Raw genomic sequence first — 20,904 nt, forward strand, 5'->3', positions numbered from 1 at the left:
TTGTATAAGATCAATGCTAACTAAAATGATTCCTAATACATTTGTTAATTATGTACTTTTATAACAATATGAATTGACTGAAATGAATGTCATGACAGAAGCCTGTGTGTAAATGACACCTGCGCTGAAAATGTCAAGCACGAGGTGCATGGCTAAGAATATACTACACAGGAATAATTTGGAGCATAAAAATCACAACACAGGAGGGAATGTTAGAGTGAATTGTTAAATGTTGTCATTTTTATGCTTGCCAACTCTGATGAAAGAAATTCCACTGTCCTTCCCCCCAGATTCTCCAGGTTCTGGGTGGGGGGCTGTAGTGTTTTATTGTAGATACATCCTATCTGGAAGATCTGTTTCTTGTGTTGTAAGCTTCCTGCTTTTATGACCCTTTTGGTCAGCAGGAGGTCACACAAACGCACCCCCATGACACACACACACACACACACACACAAACATTCTTACAGAAGTGGATCTGTTGGCTTCAACAGGCGATGGCCTCCAGCTCGCACTGGGACAGTTCACAGAGTGTGAAGAGGTGGGAATGAGAATCAGCACCTCCATATCTGAGGCCATGGTCCTCAGCCAGAAAAGGGTGGAGTGCCCACTCTGGGTCAGGGACGAGTTCTTGCTCCAAGTGGAGGAGTTTAAGTATATTGGGGTCTTGTTCACGAGTGACGGGAAAAGGGAGTGTAATAGAAAATTTCTATTATTCGCATTTAAAGTATTAAAGTGCTTATGCATATGCTTAGTTGTGATATTGTAGCTGACTGTTCAGTGAAAGTTTCTAAAACTAAATGAACTTATTTCAGCCACAGCAGCTGGAGAAGACAACTCGCTTTACAGGCGCTAATAACGCCAAGGGCACAAAACAGCATACCTATTGTTCCATTAGGTTCCATTAGCAAGGCTCGTGATGTGTGGTATGATCGGTTTGTAACTTCCTCCCTCTTCCTTGGAATGCATAAAGGAATGAGAGCACCACTTGTGGACAGCCAAGTAGCTTAGAGTCTGCAGAAGTTCTTTTTTTTTTTTACATACACAATGAAAATGTGCTCATAATCGAGTTGGCGCTCCGTATTTTGAGGGTAAAGAGCTTCGTTCAAGCATTACTGTCTGGATTGATATATTGCCGGATGACGTAGAGTGCAGAGGGTTTTTTTTTGCAGCATGCTTACACATACACATGATAATAATAATAATAATAATAATAATAATACATTTTATTTAAAAGCGCCCGGACAAGCTGGAGGAGCTGGCTGGGGAAAGGGAGGTCTGGGCTTCTCTACTTAGGCTGCTGCCCCTGCGACCCGGCCCCGGATAAGCGGAAGAAGATGGCTGGATGGATGGAGATAAATTTTCACCAACTACAGAATGCCCAAGAAAGTAAAGCTGTTTCTGAAAAGATAAAGCAAGAAATGTTATTTAAAGAAAAAAAGATCAAAACAAGGTCAAAGACAGGAGAAACCAGAGAGGAGAATGTAATTTTTTGCTTCGAAACACTATGGATGCAGCCCGTATAAAGGGGATGATCTGATTGTTATGGTTTTCTCTCTAAGTCCACAGTATGTTTACTGATTTGGTTATTTGGAACTACATAAATATATCTGAATTAACTTGAACAGTATGTTACAGAACAGTGTGAGTGCAATGAAGGCCCACCAGGAGCCACACTGTTTCTGAGGAGGAGCTGGTGCTGTGGTGTCCATGAGCTGGTGTTGGATGACATGTGATCAGTTGGTTAGCTGAGCTGTATGCTAGATTAAGGCTACCAGACTTCACACACTTTCTGTATGATTTAAAATTGTGTGGCGGGACAAAAAATCCCACTGATGTTGAATATCTCTGTCTGGATAAACCACTGAATGGTTACAAAGCCAAACACCCCCAACAAAGAGAAACGCACAAACAAATGTTTAAATCACTGTGAAATATTTTATTTCTTTATATTTATTTACAATTTTATATAAGTTTCTATTAAACATAAACCAGGGCAAAGGGTGACTCTTTACCCTGAAAAAAAATGAAATAATAAAAATAAAATTAATGTTGATTACATGCCACTGATCTCCGCCTCACTGAGGAAACCTGCAAATGTAATAAATCAGTCAATAAACTGTGGGATGCACAAATATTTTATATTAATCTGTGCACATGATCATAGCTTTGATATTTTTAAAAGGAATTGTTAATGAAATTGTTAAAAAAAAAAATCTTAGTAGAGCTGGAAAGAAAAAGCAGTTTAAGTTTCTTCTGACCTCTTCAGACCAGAGGGTAGCTTGCTGCAGTAGCAATCCCACACTGGTTGGCTTTGTTCCTGCTCATCTTAATGTATCCCTTGTCTCCCCATTCAAGACCCCAGCTACAGAAAGAAACAAATTAATAAACATTTTTCAGATTAATATGTAACTGAATGAAGAGACATATTAATCTACATGTGTAAGATGCCTTTATTCAGCTGTGTATCAGCCCTCAGTAACTATTAGAAGAAGTCAAGAACATGAATTAAAATATGAGCATCACATGAAATCATTTACCTGTTTTTGACCAGCCAGTAGTCATTTCCGTCCTCAGTACCATAACCCACAGCCAGCACACCATGGTCCAACTGTAAGCTGCTGCACTGGGGCTCATTGTACACTCCTAGAAATACATATCATTTAGACTGAGAGGTTTAAAAATTAATAAGTAAATCTTTACATTTCTTTCTCTATATAAGATTTTTATTTGGCACTTTCAACACAGTGTTTTACCTGATTCATAGAGCTGGAATGACATCTGAGAAGCATCAATGCCCACAGAAACGGGTCCGATGGTGGCCACAGCCTCCTTCAGGGCGTCTTCATCGCCTTGACTCACATCAGTATAGCCAGTGGATGTGGCTCCAATATTATCAGGATTATAACGGCATTTTCCATTCTAGTCGAGAAAAAAATATGCTAATTATTCACTCACACATTTTCCAAGTATATTGCAAAGATATAAGAGCTCAGAGCATTTACCAAGTACTATAGTTTTAAATATAGATTTAAAACTAGTCAATAAACTGGACTTGAACAGATTTGCTGAGCCACTAGATGTATAGTGTTTTTCCACAAGGTGGCAGTAAAGTACACCAGTTGCTTGCAAGTCTATCATGAATAATTGTCTTTTCATCTCCAACTCTGTCATTTGTCAAGATAATGACAGTCAAGTGATGAACAATTTCAAATATACTTTCAAAGATTATGATTTATAATTTTTTCATTTATTATGATAACCTGTGAAGCAGATTATTGTCCACTCTCCTCTTTTATTACCTCGGCCTCATAAGGGTAGGACTCCTCAGTGTCAATCCCTCCATTTGCTTGGATGTACTGGAAGGCGTAGTCCATCAGCCCTCCCATGCAGCCCATGTTGCCATAGTCTCCCGAGCAGTCGACCAGCTGCTGCTCGCTCAGAGACACCAGCTTTCCCGTCTTCCTGAAGTGCTGACCCTCCAGTGAGCCAGTCTGCAAGAAGGATGAGTCAGTTTGAAGCCAACAGTCGAGCAAAGTTTCCTGCTTTACAATAATAAAGAAGACTACGTTATATGTACTCACTGCACTGAAGGCCCAGCAGGAGCCACACTGCTTCTGATCCTTGACATCAGTGACATATCCCTTATCCCTCCAGTCAACAGTGTTGGGCAGATCAGTACCTTCAGGTAGCGTGAAGAAGGTAGAGCCACGGTGAGGCAGAGAAGCATTGAAGGAGTGAAGGCAGCCCTGGGAAATCACTCGTTTGTACTCTTCATTTTCCTGATGAAGAAGAACAAAATTCTGGGCTTATTGGGTTGTTATCCAAAATGCTATTCTCTGTGTCGTTCTCTGCTAATTGCAGTGAAAAATGCTGATGACCTACACATAAAAACCTAAACAGACATACAAACATACCATGTCAGCAAAGTAGGTCATGCCGAGGCGGTAGGACTTCAAACCCTGGTCTGCCAAGATGTTGTGTACAAGCACAAATTTGCGGTTGTTGAGCCAGATCTGCCTCCGGTGAGCCTCCTCTGATGGAGAGTGGTAGGATCTTTCTGCCATTTTGAAAAACAATTGTCAGAAAGAGAATGAAGGAACCAGGATGAATCCTTAAATATTAACAATCTAATTTCCAGTAAGAGATTTTCCTTTATTCTAGTCTTATAATGTTTTACAAGCATGTGAGCGTGAGCAAGGCCAAATTTAAGGGTTCCTTTAAGACCACGAAACATGATGAATATCATTTGACAAAAAGCTAAAACAAATAGGAGAGGAAGAGTCTGCTGTCTCACCAAACTTGAGTTTCCAGGCATGAAACTCCAGATCTTCCAGAGAGATGCTGGCACAGCTGGCCACAGCCAAAACAGCAGCAACAACAAGCAGCAACTTCATCTTGACTGGACACAAGCAGAAAAAGACAGCTTGTTTCTGATGTCTGTCACATCAGCTTTAAAATACTCTCTATCGTGATGTTGGATGTCACTTCCACACTACCACAGTATCCGCTCTACGTCCTGGTTTCTTTAACTTTCTGTTTCATCTCTACTTTCTATTTTTTTCTCAAATGAATGAATCTCTTCTTTTTCTTTTCATCATTCTGTCACTAAAAAGTGTAGTCTGTGTGTGCAGTTGTCTGTGCTGTAGCTACTCACCTGGCTCGATGTCAGTGTATGTGCTGAAGACTGAGGTAGAAGCACCTGTAGGTGTTGTAGAGCTGTCTGAGGAGATCTTATATAGCCAGCTACAGTTATGACTGCAGTATTCCAGTCAGGTGGCTGTCAGCAGGTCACAAAAAAATGACACACAAAAGTCAATCATTGAAACAGACAAAGGCGGAGTTATACATTAAGAGGAGGATCACACGATGACACTGTTTTGAGGAAATATTTTAGTCAACCTCAGCAAAAACACTGAACGTTACTGTCATGAATCCTGTTTACTGCTTTTTTGTTTGGTTTTAGGTTTTTTTGAGGGCATGATCAGTTTTGGTTTAGTCATATGGATTCACGTTCAACAAACACCATATGCCTGTATGTGTTATTGTTATGTGTTTTCCCCTGCAATCTGTTTCCCACCACAAAGAGATGGGAAGTCTCCAAAACGAACAACAGCAGAAAAAACAAAAAAAACAAAGCAGACGTACAGAAACAACACAGCGTGCGTGCTAATGTGTCATCCACCTGCGAGCTGAAACCTTAAGAAGAAACAGATTACATTCTGGAAAATATGTAAAGTCCTCATAGAGGTGCTTTTATTTCTTGAAATTGTAGGTGGCACCTCAGCTAACACCCACTCAGTGAATGTTGTTTAATGAGTTACATGAATGATCAGGATTTATTTGAAGTGTTACCCCATCTTTTTTCTTCTTTAAGAAACTGAAATGAATTATTGTCTTCATATATTGTCTTCATATGTACGCATATATCCTCTCGCAGACTGATTAAAATCTCTACATTTTCACACAAATATGGAATTTCTGTCCCCTTTTTAACTCGTGATTTTTTCCTCATCACCCCATACCAGTAGAGGCAGTCTGACATCACTGAGTCTAGTTCTGTTGAAGATTTCTTCCTGATAACAGGTAGGCATCCAGGCAACTGCTGGCACACAGCTGAAAAAGTTTATTTGCATCTCCAACTTTGCTATTTAGGGAAATAACGATAGTCAGTTGTTACAAAGACCTGTAAAGTCAAAGATTGTGATTGGGGATTTTTCTCTATGGATGGATGGATGACATAAACTTTTTTGGTTATTTGGAACTACATAAATATATCTGAATTAACTTGAACAGTATGTTACAGAACAGTGTGAGTGCAATGAAGGCCCACCAGGAGCCACACTGTTTCTGAGGAGGAGCTGGTGCTGTGGTGTCCATGAGCTGGTGTTGGATGCCATGTGATCAGTTGGTTAGCTGAGCTGTATGCTAGATTAAGGCTACCAGACTTCACACACTACCTAAAAATTCTTCCTTGCTTGCTTACACTTCATTACTGTGTTCCTATACGTTTACATTTGCCAGTCAAATCATCTTTCACTTTTACATCTTTATTTTTTTAGTGCTTTTGATGAATGATTCAGACTCACAACCTTTCAAAAGGCACAAAATACTAAAAATAAAAACAGTAAAACTGTAAATGGAAACATTAAGCAAGGAATGTTACTTAAAAATAAAGTTCAAACACAGAGGAAACCACAAAGGAGACATTTCTCTACAAAATGAAGTTTCCACTTCTGAAACTTCTTGCCCACAGCTGTTATTTTTCATCTTAGGTTTGCAAGCCAAATGTCAAAGAAGCAGCCAGTATGTGAGGGTGCATCTCATTCCACATTTCAGACTTTTCTAGTTCGTTTTGAATTATTTAGTCCAGCTTAAAGTAATTTATGTCAGCTGAAGCTCAGCTAATGTGTCCAAAGAACCATGAATACAATTAAGCAAGAATCAGTATAACATTAAACTTTCACATATTTTGAGAAGATCATAACTGATTGTTAAACACATAAGTTCTGAATGAGGTGAAGCAAACAGACACTACTTTTCTGTAATCTTTAGAAAAAATACAAATACATAATTTGAGATCAAGTATTCTTTCTGTCAGGTACATAACTTCATCCAGATAAGTTGTTGTTTGTTTGTTTGTTTGTTTGTTTGTTTGTTTTTTAACTGGTATACTACATGCTTATTTGTTTGTTTTTTATAGAAATTCATAAAGTCTACCAAACTACACTTCAGTCTATAAACTGTTGGACAAAGACACAATTTCTATAGTTTTGCTGCTGTACACCACCGCAATAACATTTAAATCAGCCATATTTCAGCTTTAATTCGGTGCTTTGGCAAAGATTTTAATTAACTTAAGCACCTGTTAATTAAATTTTAATTAAGTGTTTATGAATTAGCTGCATCAAACTGGCTGAGAGTATTAGTTATATTTATACATAGACCTTATTTACGGGCATTCGTTCTGTTTAGGAATAAACTAAGTCATAAATGCAGCCTAAAGATCAGACGATCTGTCTGACTTTGTTTGTTCCATCATTTGCACCAACATCTCTTTAGGTCCCATCTTGAAATTACAATGAAAGGTTAAAAAAAAAAAAAGGCATCACTTGCCACAAAACAAAACTGTTTGTCAGTGACTTCTCCAATTACTTTTGAGGCTCTAATGAAGAACTATGTATAAAAATGACTATAATAAAGTAAAATGTTTGTTAAACCTGCTGAACTAAAGTTGAAAGTCTGCACTTCAGTCGCATCTTAACTGTATGATTTAAAATTGTGTGGCGGGACAAAAAAAAAAAAATCCCACTGATGTTGAATATCTCTGTCTGGATAAACCACTGAATGGTTACAAAGCCAAACACCCCCAACAAAGAGAAACGCACAAACAAATGTTTAAATCACTGTGAAATATTTTATTTCTTCATATTTATTTACAATTTTATATAAGTTTCTATTAAACATAAACCAGGGCAAAGGGTGACTCTTTACCCTGAAAAAAAATGAAATAATAAAAATAAAATTAATGTTGATTACATGCCACTGATCTCCGCCTCACTGAGGAAACCTGCAAATGTAATAAATCAGTCAATAAACTGTGAGATGCACAAATATTTTTATATTAATCTGTGCACATGATCATAGCTTTGATATGTTTAAAAGGAATTGTTAATGAAATTGTTAAAAAAAAAAAATCTTAGTAGAGCTGGAAAGAAAAAGCAGTTTAAGTTTCTTCTGACCTCTTCAGACCAGAGGGTAGCTTGCTGCAGTAGCAATCCCACACTGGTTGGATTTGTTCCTGCTCATCTTAATGTATCCCTTGTCTCCCCATTCAAGACCCCAGCTACAGAAAGAAACAAATTAATAAACATTTTGCAGATAAACATATAACTGAATGTAGTGACGTAATAATCTACATGTATTACCTCTAAGTAACTATTAGAAGGAGCATCAATCAAGTTATTTACCTGTTCTTGACCAGCCAGTAGTCATTTCCGTCCTCAGTACCATAACCCACAGCCAGCACACCATGGTCCAACTGTAAGCTGCTGCACTGGGGCTCATTATACACTCCTAGAAATACATATCATTTAGACTGGGAGGTTTAAAAATCAATAAATAAATCTTCACATTTCTTTCTCTATATAAGATTTTTATTTGGCACTTTCAACACAGTGTTTTACCTGATTCGTAGAATTGGAATGACATCGCAGAAGCATCAATGGCTACAGAAACGGGTCCGATGGTGGCCACAGCCTCCTTCAGGGCATCTTCATCCCCTTTACTCACATCAGTATAGCCAGTGGATGTGGCTCCAATATTATCAGGATTATAACGGCATTTTCCATCCTAGTCGAGAGAAAATTATCTACTGACACATTTTGCAAGTCGCTATTGTAAAAATATAAGAGATGAGAGCATTTACCAATTGCTATAGTTTTAAAGATAAATATAAAAGTAGTCAATAAATTGACCTTGATCAGATTTGCTTCACCAGATATATTTTTTCCACAAGGTGGCAGTAAAGTACACCAGTTGCTTGCAAGTCTATCATGAATAATTGTCTTTTCATCTCCAACTCTGTCATTTGTCAAGATAATGACAGTCAAGTGATGAACAATTTCAAATGTACTTTCAAAGATTATTATTTATAATCAAAACATTATAACATTATAATAAGCACATTATTCTCCACTCTTTTATTACCTCGGCCTCATAAGGGTAGGACTCCTCAGTGTCAATCCCTCCATTTGCTTGGATGTACTGGAAGGCGTAGTCCATCCAGCCTCCACCGCAGCCCTCATTGCCATAGTCTCCCGAGCAGTCGACCAGCTGCTGCTCGCTCAGAGACACCAGCTTTCCCGTCTTCCTGAAGTGCTGACCCTCCAGTGAGCCAGTCTGCAAGAAGGATGAGTCAGTTTGAAGCCAACAATCGAGCAAAGTTTCCTGCTTTACAATAATAAAGAAGACTACGTTATATGTACTCACTGCACTGAAGGCCCAGCAGGAGCCACACTGCTTCTGATCCTTGACATCAGTGACATATCCCTTATCCCTCCAGTCAACAGTGTTGGGCAGATCAGTACCTTCAGGTAGTCTAAGTCTGAAGAAGGTAGAGCCACGGTGAGGCAGAGAAGCATTGAAGGAGTGAAGGCAGCCCTGGGAAATCACTCGTTTGTACTCTTCATTTTCCTGATGAAGAAGAACAAAATTCTGGGCTTATTGGGTTGTTATCCAAAATGCTATTCTCTGTGTCGTTCTCTGCTAATTGCAGTGAAAAATGCTGATGACCTACACATAAAAACCTAAACAGACATACAAACATACCATGTCAGCAAAGTAGGTCATGCCGAGGCGGTAGGACTTCAAACCCTGGTCTGCCAAGATGTTGTGTACAAGCACAAATTTGCGGTTGTTGAGCCAGATCTGCCTCCGGTGAGCCTCCTCTGATGGAGAGTGGTAGGATCTTTCTGCCATTTTGAAAAACAATTGTCAGAAAGAGAATGAAGGAACCAGGATGAATCCTTAAATATTAACAATCTAATTTCCAGTAAGAGATTTTCCTTTATTTTAGTCTTAAAATGTTTCAAAAGCATATGAGTGTGAGCTCACATTTCTTTAAGGCCAAATTCAAGGCTTGCTCTAAAATTAGAGAACATGATGAATATAATTTGACAAAAAGCTAAAACAAATAGGAGAGGAAGAGTCTGCTGTCTCACCAAACTTGAGTTTCCAGGCATGAAACTCCAGATCTTCCAGAGAGATGCTGGCACAGCTGGCCACAGCCAAAACAGCAGCAACAACAAGCAGCAACTTCATCTTGACTGGACACAAGCAGAAAAAGACAGCTTGTTTCTGATGTCTGTCACATCAGCTTTAAAATACTCTCTATCGTGATGTTGGATGTCACTTCCACACTACCACAGTATCCGCTCTACGTCCTGGTTTCTTTAACTTTCTGTTTCATCTCTACTTTCTATTTTTTTCTCAAATGAATGAATCTCTTCTTTTTCTTTTCATCATTCTGTCACTAAAAAGTGTAGTCTGTGTGTGCAGTTGTCTGTGCTGTAGCTACTCACCTGGCTCGATGTCAGTGTATGTGCTGAAGACTGAGGTAGAAGCACCTGTAGGTGTTGTAGAGCTGTCTGAGGAGATCTTATATAGCCAGCTACAGTTATGACTGCAGTATTCCAGTCAGGTGGCTGTCAGCAGGTCACAAAAAAATGACACACAAAAGTCAATCATTGAAACAGACAAAGGCGGAGTTATACATTAAGAGGAGGATCACACGATGACACTGTTTTGAGGAAATATTTTAGTCAACCTCAGCAAAAACACTGAACGTTACTGTCATGAATCCTGTTTACTGCTTTTTTGTTTGGTTTTAGGTTTTTTTGAGGGCATGATCAGTTTTGGTTTAGTCATATGGATTCACGTTCAACAAACACCATATGCCTGTATGTGTTATTGTTATGTGTTTTCCCCTGCAATCTGTTTCCCACCACAAAGAGATGGGAAGTCTCCAAAACGAACAACAGCAGAAAAAACAAAAAAAACAAAGCAGACGTACAGAAACAACACAGCGTGTGTGCTAATGTGTCATCCACCTGCGAGCTGAAACCTTAAGAAGAAACAGATTACATTCTGGAAAATATGTAAAGTCCTCATAGAGGTGCTTTTATTTCTTGAAATTGTAGGTGGCACCTCAGCTAACACCCACTCAGTGAATGTTGTTTAATGAGTTACATGAATGATCAGGATTTATTTGAAGTGTTACCCCATCTTTTTTCTTCTTTAAGAAACTGAAATGAATTATTGTCTTCATATATTGTCTTCATATGTACGCATATAACCTCTCGCAAACTGATTAAAGTCTCTAAATTTTCCCACAAATATGGAATTTCTGTCCCCTTTTGTCTGAAGGTTTTCTTAGATTTCTTAAGGTTTTGAGCTACTGTGCAAACAAGCACACAGCCACACGTAACTTCCGATAAACTCTATTCTGAGTTTGATATTGTTTGATTTATGATTCATGCGGGTTTCCACTGACAGTTATTCAACACTTCCTTTCTGTTTCCACAAACACATCCTATTTTTAAGCTTGACTGTAAGGCCTGATTTTCTGGGCAAGTCCCACCCATCTTTATCAGTGCAAATACAAAAATGTGCATTTTGTCTTTAAATTCTTCCCTCTAAGTAAGATATCACCCTTTTTTTTACTGGCAATTTATCTTCTGTAACTGACGTCTGTCTGTCTGACTGACTAGTGGTCACAAGGCTTTCAGTGTTATGATAGCCATAAAGAAGATGTGGAGTGGGTGGGAAACTAAGAACTAAGCAAAAAGTTTACAGATTTCAAGGAACTCTTATTTTAGTTTATGTCATGCATCTGACATCCCAACTGAAAGCACAGATATCAGTATTTTGTACACAAGATTGGGGTTATTTCTGTCAGAAAAGTGCAAATAGTTTGAATTCTAATACCTCTGGATCAATAAAAAAACAATATGCTGTTTTCTTTCTATGATAGAAATGCATAACTATTGCTACAGTGCAGCTTTGCAGTAGTATTATAATGCTTTATATATTTTCAGCAGTGGCTAATGTAAGGCATGAGAGGACAGTTCATTAGTGGTAGAAGAACACAGTTTTTGTTTCGTTTTTGTTTGTTTTTTCACTTAAGTGAAAGTAATACTACTCTGTAAAATACATTTAAAATTAAAGCCTGAAAGTCAAAATCCTCTAAAGTGAAAAACCTATAATGTGTGAAAAAAAAAACAACTACAGCTGTTAGTATGGGAACCAGACAAATGTGTAGTCATAAAAACTATTCACAATAGACGATCGTAGACAAACATGAAGATTGTAATACAGAACAGATAAACATCTGCATCTCTTAGATAATAAAGTTATCTTTTTATTATTATTTTTTATTATTAGGAAGGTTGATTTTATTGATTTTTATGTGTTTATTTTATAATAATAAATAAATGTCATTATTTTTTTCCTGGGGGATGGCATGTCTCCCAGCTAGATAAATTAATCTCACACAGTATTAAAAGGATTTGTTTTTATTGTGAAGTCCAGCAGAAGTGGTCAGGTGCAGCATAGCGTGGATGCATAACAAGTGACAGGTTCACCGTGAGTCAGCACAACAGCAATTACGAGGATGGAAGTTCACAAATCAAAGTTTGCACATTTTTGTCTGCTTGTTTCGGGAAAAATGTGGAAGTAAAGCATGTGAACATGTTATGGTAAATGGGTCTAGGGACTTATCTGGAAAAATTAAAAGTGAAGAAAAAAAGTTTTGTGTGTGTTTTGTGATTTCTGCTACCACTTGTTTATATTACATCACATGTGTTTCTTGCTTCATTTTTATTTGTCTCCTTTAGCTTGCACATAATGATTGTATCAGTTAGATATTAAAAGTTAAAACAGCAGGAAAGTCACATGTTTAAGAAATTCAGATGAGTAAAACACAAAACTCAAGTTTACTGTCTTTTACACTCAGTAATCAGGTTATAAGATTCCAGTTTATTTAAAGCAGGGAGGATGACAGTTGATCACTGAGTGAATCATATGATTATTAAAATAAAAGTTGAAGATTTGGATCACAAACATGTAGTAAATTTGTATTTGTATATAATGTGCCATTTGACTCTGGAACCTGTATCATGTGACTACCACCAATGAGCCATCATATGACTATTGTTTTGAATCTGGGTCAGCATAGGGTTTGTCTTATTATAAACTCTTACTGAAACCAATGCATAGTGCAAGTGAGGCAATCAGTGGTTCTCAGAAAGTGCTCAGTAATGTCAGCCACTAACCTTTGCTCCCATATGTTGAGATGTTGTCCTCAAATTTCTGTACCATGTTTTTTACACATGATTATGTATTATTTTTTTTATTAACAGACAGTCTGTGCACATTTATGAAAATGTCTTTTCAGTGTAATGATTATATAGCTGGAGCAAATGCAAGGGTTTTTTTTTTTGCATTGGGCTCGTTAGTAGCTATTGATAAAGCTATATATAATCAACCAAGTAATCAACAGTGACCTCTGTACTAAGAGATAATACTGGTCAAATAGTTATAAAAAATGAGCTAAAGTAGTTCATGGTTTTGACAGTTGATCTGACAGGTGCTCTCCAGTAGTCATGGATACATATGCAAAGCAATTTATTCGCTTAAAGAAGAAGCTCATGCTATTTTTTAATTCTTAATTTTGTGTTTTCATAGCTAGTTTTAGTTAGTGTTGCTGTAAAAGCGCCATAAACTGTGTCTTGGCTGCATTACAGCAGCTCAACCTGTTGTAAGTGTGCCCTGTAAAACCTTTATTTGTTGTTGGCTTTGCAGTGCTATAAACACACCAGGAGATGTCACTATTTCATTTGGTTGTAGAATATTTCAGTTTACTAACAAACATGGAAACCACCAAACCACATCCACTTTCTGTTAGTAATAAAACTAACGAATCAGTAATTAATCAAATTAAGCTACAACTTTAGGTTAAATCAATTTTAATTTTAATCTTGGTGTTATCCATAGTGAGTCAATTTATGCCTTCCTCATACAAACTACACTTGAATGTGCTGCTTCACATTATGCGGGATTTATTGACAGCCATGTACTGTAATGTGACAATATCTGTGGCTGCACACTTACTATGGATTAGATCCTGGAGGGTAAAAAAAAAAAGACGCTAGTGCCAGCAACAATACTAGCATGAAAAGGCTGTAAGGTGGTTGGAATGGGAAGCTGAGAGGAAAGCTATCCCTGGTAAACTCTTTTAATTTCATTACTCTACATGTTTCCTCAGATTAAAGCCAATCACATAGTTGGCTGCTCTCTTAAGGGGGCGAGGGGTCACACATAACAGCCACTAAATTGTGACGGTGGCCAAGACTGGCATACCTTAGGGCATAATCTGATTATCAGATCAATAACACAGCAACATTTGGTGCATAGCTGGGATGGCTGGCTTCTTCTCTGGTTACACGTGGCTGGCATTTGCCACTCATTCCTACTTTATAGGTGACAAAGTGTGAATGCAAGCAGGAATTCAAATGGAAGGCCTTTTAAATAAGACGAGGTGCACAGCGTAACCTTGATCACATCTGGCTCTGCTACTGTATCTTGGAATCAGACAGCTATGAAAATGTCAGGGCACCCAACAAGTGTGCAAAATTAGAAACAGACCGAAAAGCCTTCATCACAGATATGTTACCTGACACCTGGAGTCTTCCCATGGAGCCAAATTTCTTCAGGCTAATATTAGTATTTATTATCTAGAAATATTACTCTCTTATATTCATGTTGCTAATATCGTTCAAGGTAAACATTTATGAGATGTGACAATGAACCATAAAAATATTTATTGACATCACATTCTTGGACACGAAAAAATGAGCACACCGAAAAAAAGGAAAAAATAATCCCACAAATATTAAGAAAGCCAAAATTCTAAATTTCCACAAATGACAGAGAACAAAAGGACTAAAATGGAACAGCATCAAATTGAAAGTTCAGTTTTACCTGATAGTTCTGAGCAAACAAATCGTGGTAGATGCGAGAGATATTCTCCACATAAGATAGATGATAGATCTGGTATGGTCAGCTTTATCACCTCTTTTAAAATATATATATATAAAGCACAATCAGCTTGACACAAAAAAATTTCAGAACACTGACCAACCTAATATTTTAGAAATGCACATAAACACCAATAAATATAAACACTTTATTTCAGAGAGCAGTATTATATAATAACAAACACAAAAGGCCTCATGATAACAGTCACAGAGCTTAAACTGCCATAATTGCTGCTCTTGTTTATCACTGAATGTTGCATTTGTGAAATGCAGATAAGTGGATAATGAAAACCACTGTACCAACACAGAGCATGAGACAGAGATAACCAGGGACATTGGAGGAAATCCCTACTCTCTGCTATTCATCCCTCTGTCCCTCCATTCATCCTTCCATCTCTCTGTCCTCTGCAAAAAAAAAAAAAAGTCTGTTGTGATCCTGTCTTTCTCAGTCCAAACAGGTCACTGTGGCTCCCACCTTGCCAAGGTCTGTGCAGTGACAGGAGAGGGAGACCAAAAGAGCTGAGAAAAAGAGAGCAACAGCACAGATTACAGACAGTTCGGACACTCTCCCTCTCTCGCTCCCTCTTTCGCTTTGCTTTATCTCCATGGTGCACACACGTCGACCTGGAGCAAGGCTGTATACTGGCAGGGGAGGCTAGAAACAGAGTGAAGGGGGTGGGTAGATGGGGATGCAAAGTGTGTATGGTGGAGGGGGGCGGGGGATAAAGGGACCTGCTGCGACAATAGCAAAGTAGGTCCAGGGACTAATTGGATCTGGTAATGGCTGGTCACTGTGACTGAAGGGCTCGTTAGAACCAGTAGAGCTCCTTGCCTTTCTTGTGCTGCTGGAGACCTGAGGGGGAAAAAAAGAAAAGGATACAATGAGGAGGACAATGGTGAACACAGAACACAGGTTGTCATGGAGTCTACTTGTGCCAAACATCCTGTTTTTGTGGGGTGGCGGGGCTCCTGTGATGATTATGATGTGTCGTGTGTATTTGTGAGTGTGTGTCTGCATGCGTGGGAGTGTCTATAATGGTGACTGAGTTATTTAACTTCCTGAGCGTATATATGTTTGCATCTGATCATTTGTTTCCTATATAGAGCATTACAGGGGCTGAAAGCTGGTATAGCAGTATGCAACAGAGTGTGGGTGTTTGTGTAAATGGTTATTTGACTGTATATTATTCATGAATCTTTGATATTTTAAAGTCAGGATTGCTTGGTGTGTTGTGTTGCTAAATTTAAAGGGATGAAAGTTCAATCTTGCACTAAAACTGCACTGTACCATCCAAAAGCCTCACATGGTTGAGTGGTTACCTGCATCCATGTTGAGGGCCAGGGTCTGGCTGACATCTCCTGGGGGGAGCAAACTGGGCCATGAGGTAGTGGGCTCCAGCTTGCTCACTTCATAGTGGCTTGGCAAGGTGGGGAGATGTGGTGGCCTCACGGTAGGCATGAGTAGGGGCCCATAGTGGGGCTCCAAAGCCGAAGGTGAATAAAGTTCATGGAGAGGCCGTGGGGGGCCGTAGGCTTGGGCCTGAGGATATCCCCAGCTTTCTGGTGGGTGAGGGTGGGAGTGTGGATGAGGATGAGCGTGCGGGTGCTGCAGGCTGGGGTGTAGCCCTGATGCGTACGGGTCCATGGAATAGGAAGGTGCACCGGTCTCACAGTGGGAGCGACTCTGAGGCGAGGAGTAGTTACCGTCCCAGAAGGATGGGGGGAAGCTTCGTCTACTGCTAGGCGATGGGGTATCTAATAAGGGAAGAGGTGGGAGAGAAGAGGTAGGAGGAGGCACAACAGTCAAACTTAGGCCAAGTCATGAACTGTTGCACAACTGCGTAGTGAATTGAATTGATTTATAGAAGCAAATGGAAAGGCTGGAGCTGTGCAGGAGGAGCAACACATACTAAAACATAGATGTCACTCACATGACTGCTACACCCTCTGGCCCAGATATCTTCCCCATTCGATCATACTGTCACACCGTCCTAGCCCCAACAAGACACAGAAATAAACACAACCACGTTCGAGCAGACAGAGGGGAGTGAGCGCTAAAGAGAAAGGTAGAAAGCGCGATGTCCCTATACCCTGGAATTCTATATAAGGCAGGCGCTCTGACCTGGAACAAGCCCAAGACTCACAGGGTCTTAAATCACTTGCTGTGGTGACATCTCTCACTCTCCTGTCAGCTCACTACTTTTGAAAGTCTCACAACACACTCAAGCCGACACAGACACACACACACACTCAAAAAGCAATTCTAGCCCCGTTCTAGCACCCGCCAACCCTCTCTTCTGTCTCCTGCACCCCCACCTGTTGTTTTCTCTGCTCCCCCACCCTTCTCGCCCTTGACAGAATGTCAGCAAGCCATTATATGTATTTAGCAGTATAATTTTCCCTTGGGATAGTTATATGAAAAAAAATGCCCTATGCATCCCCCCAAGAGGCAGCGTTTCCCACTGCCCATATCACAATGACCGCAACTTATATAAATCTGACTGGCAGGTGGGCAACTGACTGAGCAACCATTGTGGGGCAAGAGCTGGAGCAAGAGACAGAATGGCAGCCATGGAGACGTTTGAAGGGGATACCGCAGCGAGGCTGTGCGCTTACGGTCATGTATAAACATAGCATCTGTTGTGAGGCAGGGAGCGTGCACTGGTGCTGAAATGAAGACGTCCGACTCAACAAGGAAAGAGACTAAAACCGACAGAGCAACAGAGTGAGTAGACGCTTTAGGCCCTACATGGATATCCAAAGGATATCGTCAAGCTGGCAGCAAAAAAGAACATTGGCATCTTTAAAATATTCATTTCGACATTTTTGTTTACTTTACATCCTGGTGCAATCAGATTTAAAATTGTAAAAAGAGGAAAGGAACATCTTTACTTAACACTAATTTGAGCTTTTATAGGATTCTCTGGATGATAGTTATGGATTATCTGTACTTGGTATTAACATAAGCCACAATAAACTCATAAATCCATAGCGTTTCGTGGAGATAAAGTTGCCAAAACATACTGCAATCACAGAGTCATATTTAGACCCGGGAGGCAGATATTAGAAATCTGACTATAGCTAGGTCTGATTTTGGGATTTTCACAGACAAAACCAACAATGCACGCTGACTCTCTTGTGCCTTTTTTAAACCTTTTAGCCTGGAAGAGTCAAAGTAGACCCATTTGACTTCCAACTGCTCCTAACCTTCCTGACCCGATGCCCCGACCTTTCCAGGGACAACTTTTTGAACAAATGAGCCCTTCAACTGACCAAATCACCTGTGTGACACTCTGCTCCGCTCCCTGTCAGTTCAGCGTGTGTGGCCTCAAAATCTCATGCAATATATCTCAACTGTGACAAATATGCCACCTGTGCTTCCCTAAATACATGGGAGGAGAAGGCTTTAGTAAGGAGAAAACCCACAATCGTCATGTAAACACGCCTAGAATAAATGGGGAATTAGTCTATTAAAGATTTGATAAAATTGATTGGTGTTGCTTTATTTTTGCGCATATACTGCACAAATTTGATTTTTATTAATACATCTTGAAATCTTTTGTTTTTTGTTTTTTGTTTTCAATTTCTTTAAGAACACCAAACATGCACTATGACTTTGTATTGCTGGTACAAGGACCTTTATTTGAGTCAAATAATCTTTCTGCATGCGCAATGAAATTTACCTGTTCCCTGATGTTCTGGTGCCCGACGTTTGCCCTCACCATCCATATAGGAGCTGAGGGCTCTGGAGAAGTGCTCATCCACAACGCTGCTGATGTCTCCCTGGTAGTAGGTGAAGAGGACACAGCGAGAAGTCAGGTATTCTGCCTCGGGAGCTTCCTGCTTCTCTTTGGGGCCTTCTTCTGGCCTTGAAGCCGCAGGAGTATAGGAGGAAGAAGAGCTGGATGAAGCAGAGGAGGACGTTGATCCTCCAGTGCCTGGGCCCCCAGACATCCCCTCGGGGCCGTTGGGAGTGTCCATAAAATCCCGGCAATGAGATGAAGTGTAATTTAGACCTGTGGCAGCCTGGCGCGGTGTTAGAGGGCAGGGAGAGGAAGAACAGGGAGAGAGTTGAAACAGGTGTTGCAGAAGACAGTTCTGGAGCTGACTATGAGACATTTTGACACGATGCTCTTCTTTGTATGAGGCAGCACTGGTATGTGTAATCTGTGTGTGCGTGCGAGCTGCTGTGCGCTAATTAGTGGGTGCAGAGTGACTTCTGTGCTTGGTGTGACATGTACAGATATAAAGAAAAAATCTCAATAAATCAAACTAATTCTTAAATCACAAACTTAAACAAATAAATAACTTTTTGAATCGGGTTGTTTGCTTTTACGCACAAGCTGCATAAATTAGCATATCTGTTAACTAGCACAACAGGCTCCAATACTTGAGATGAGAGTTATCACAAGAACGTTTCCACATGTGCTCATTTCTTACCTGGAAGTTACTGATAAAAGCGGGAGCAGTCGGTGCGTACGGTGAGTAATGTCCATAGGCTGGGTACATAACATCCAAACAGCTCATGGTAAATGAGCGATGTCTTCAATGCTCTGTTGAAACCGACCTTAGTGAGAGAGAGAGCGTCAACATTCCGTTTATGTCGGAGAGAAATGGGCTTCTTACTCGCCGATCAGTGCACAAAAGCCCGTTCCAGACTCGGCATAGTCACTCCAGGAGGAGCGCACCTCTCCGCTTTCATTGCGTGCGCCACACAGCTGCGGTAGCAAAATGTGGTGAGGTTTATGGAGCAAGCATGAGGGTGTCCTGTCCCGTACATCTTTGTGTCAACCCCTCCCACCTTTACCAGCTCTCAACACCCCACATCACCGACATTAAGACTCCCACTGGCATAACATCTATAACAGATCGCTTTCGAGCAAATTTGACACACTACTGAAATTAACTGCCTGATGGGTGTAATCATGTAAAAGCTCATTTAAAACATATAGGCGTAAATTATGTTAATATTTGTGAATATAAAATTGAAAGAGAGGGCAAGAGTGTATTCTAGAAAAGCTGTAAGCACACAGTAAATCATTATGACTCCAGACCATCGTAATCCTGGTGTAGAAAAAAAGGGTTAAATAGAATGTCATCTAGTTACACAAATAGATTTGAATGAAGTCACTGAGCTTTATAACTGGCCACACAACAATGAGCACATGATACACGTGGTTCAGCGACTTTTTATTCGTCTCCATGTACTTTGGATACTTAAAAACTTTGTGTTCAGTCCAGGTCGAAAGTGTATCCATGGTCTTAAAACAGCTATCGGTTGCCAAGTAAACCCTCAAGTCATCTGAAGTATTTAGTGGGTTCAGAGAATGACACATAGGTGTCAACTATAGGTTGCATACACTGGTCATACCAGCATAAAGGAGAAAGGGACTCTGCACAAATTTATGACAAATTATCACCTATCAGAAGTGCAAATAAAAAGCTATTTTCACACACACTAACACAAACAGCGACAATCACAAGCACCACAGAAACACAGATTTCAAAACAACAACCATTCAATGTGAAGAACACTTTTTCCAATAGTGCAGCCTCTTTTGCTTGTTTTAAGTGTTTACAGGTGCCTGATGTTTAGGCATGCCAGTCTTTTTGACAGGCACTTCAGAATGCCTGGGAGAATAGTGTGGAAAGTTTGCAGAATTCCATGGACGAGTGTCAGATGAGGTGGAATGTCTCTGATGTATGCTAGTGGACGAGCTCCTCTGGAAGTTACATCGTTCCTTTGCTGCGTTCTCTAGATGCAGAACATGACCAACATCTTGCTAAGCATACATCACACATACTGTGAATAACTGGTAGCAGGTTATTGGCATGCTAGTTAATCAAGCATGCTCTCAAATAGCAGTGGATATGCTTAAATATGTAAGTTTTCTCTTTTTCTATCAGCTTTTAATCATTATTATTTCAAAGCTGTGTGATATAATTCTCTATAATGCGCGGCACAGCATTGTATATAATCCCAAGACAGCAACAGAATCTCACTTTCTAAGCCACGTAAGTATTTTAATAACCTTATTTGGGCATTAGCCCTGCTTCCCTGCTTCCAGTGCATTGCCCTTGCAGTAAGTTGTGGAATAGGGGTTACCAGATCCATGTGCATGCAGGGTAATGTAATGCAGGACGGCACAGGAGTCAAGGAGAAAGAGAGTGATGCAATGCTAGAAAGCTCACTGTTACACCAGCGTGATCAACAGCTGCAGCTGACGGAAGGGAAGGGAGGCCACTATTAGTATTAATGGCCATGACTAAATTTCTCTGTCTCTGTAACTCTTTCTGTCTCTGCTCCCCC

At 39.9% G+C, this 20,904-nt stretch overlaps 3 protein-coding genes across 3 annotated transcripts; all 3 read right to left on the bottom strand.

The window, feature by feature from the left end:
- Positions 1 to 1,932: 1,932 nt before the first annotated feature.
- On the bottom strand, positions 1,933 to 4,770 carry LOC146365995 (procathepsin L-like). The gene is made up of 9 exons (XM_084915070.1): positions 4,655 to 4,770; positions 4,295 to 4,399; positions 3,915 to 4,057; positions 3,582 to 3,779; positions 3,300 to 3,491; positions 2,754 to 2,919; positions 2,538 to 2,643; positions 2,259 to 2,362; positions 1,933 to 2,088 (listed from the first exon to the last, which is right to left on the bottom strand). The coding sequence occupies exons 2-8, from the start codon at positions 4,392 to 4,394 to the stop codon at positions 2,263 to 2,265; spliced, it is 1,005 nt and encodes a 334-aa protein (XP_084771196.1). The 5' UTR covers positions 4,395 to 4,399; positions 4,655 to 4,770; the 3' UTR covers positions 1,933 to 2,088; positions 2,259 to 2,262.
- A 2,643-nt stretch (positions 4,771 to 7,413) lies between these two features.
- Positions 7,414 to 10,195, bottom strand: LOC146365996 (procathepsin L-like). Its single transcript, XM_084915069.1, has 9 exons — positions 10,080 to 10,195; positions 9,720 to 9,824; positions 9,328 to 9,470; positions 8,989 to 9,192; positions 8,707 to 8,898; positions 8,184 to 8,349; positions 7,968 to 8,073; positions 7,740 to 7,843; positions 7,414 to 7,567 (listed from the first exon to the last, which is right to left on the bottom strand). The coding sequence occupies exons 2-8, from the start codon at positions 9,817 to 9,819 to the stop codon at positions 7,744 to 7,746; spliced, it is 1,011 nt and encodes a 336-aa protein (XP_084771195.1). The 5' UTR covers positions 9,820 to 9,824; positions 10,080 to 10,195; the 3' UTR covers positions 7,414 to 7,567; positions 7,740 to 7,743.
- A 4,193-nt stretch (positions 10,196 to 14,388) lies between these two features.
- On the bottom strand, positions 14,389 to 19,398 carry vgll2b (vestigial-like family member 2b). Its single transcript, XM_084915799.1, has 4 exons — positions 19,035 to 19,398; positions 18,278 to 18,620; positions 15,915 to 16,349; positions 14,389 to 15,447 (listed from the first exon to the last, which is right to left on the bottom strand). The coding sequence occupies exons 1-4, from the start codon at positions 19,119 to 19,121 to the stop codon at positions 15,404 to 15,406; spliced, it is 909 nt and encodes a 302-aa protein (XP_084771925.1). The 5' UTR covers positions 19,122 to 19,398; the 3' UTR covers positions 14,389 to 15,403.
- Positions 19,399 to 20,904: the final 1,506 nt, after the last annotated feature.

The sequence above is a fragment of the Perissodus microlepis genome, chromosome 19 (assembly GCF_051167445.1).
Source record: "Perissodus microlepis isolate ML-2025 ecotype Zambia chromosome 19, ASM5116744v1, whole genome shotgun sequence".
Lineage (NCBI taxonomy): Eukaryota > Metazoa > Chordata > Actinopteri > Cichliformes > Cichlidae > Perissodus > Perissodus microlepis.

Excerpts from the sequence above, each read along its gene's own strand:
- LOC146365995 (XM_084915070.1), bottom strand. The coding sequence starts at position 4,394 with ATGAAGTTGCTGCTTGTTGTTGCTGCTGTTTTGGCTGTGGCCAGCTGT. Across the intron at positions 3,780-3,914 it reads TGACCTACTTTGCTGACATG|GAAAATGAAGAGTACAAACG; the intron begins GTATGTTTGTAT and ends CTTCTTCATCAG. Across the intron at positions 2,644-2,753 it reads ATTCCAGCTCTATGAATCAG|GAGTGTACAATGAGCCCCAG; the intron begins GTAAAACACTGT and ends ATGTATTTCTAG.
- LOC146365996 (XM_084915069.1), bottom strand. The coding sequence starts at position 9,819 with ATGAAGTTGCTGCTTGTTGTTGCTGCTGTTTTGGCTGTGGCCAGCTGT. Across the intron at positions 9,471-9,719 it reads TGCCTGGAAACTCAAGTTTG|AAAGATCCTACCACTCTCCA; the intron begins GTGAGACAGCAG and ends TCAAAATGGCAG. Across the intron at positions 8,350-8,706 it reads CCTACCCTTATGAGGCCGAG|GATGGAAAATGCCGTTATAA; the intron begins GTAATAAAAGAG and ends TCTCTCGACTAG.
- vgll2b (XM_084915799.1), bottom strand. The coding sequence starts at position 19,121 with ATGAGCTGTTTGGATGTTATGTACCCAGCCTATGGACATTACTCACCG. Across the intron at positions 16,350-18,277 it reads ACCAGAACATCAGGGAACAG|ATACCCCATCGCCTAGCAGT; the intron begins GTAAATTTCATT and ends TTCCCTTATTAG. Across the intron at positions 15,448-15,914 it reads GGCCCTCAACATGGATGCAG|GTCTCCAGCAGCACAAGAAA; the intron begins GTAACCACTCAA and ends TTTCCCCCTCAG.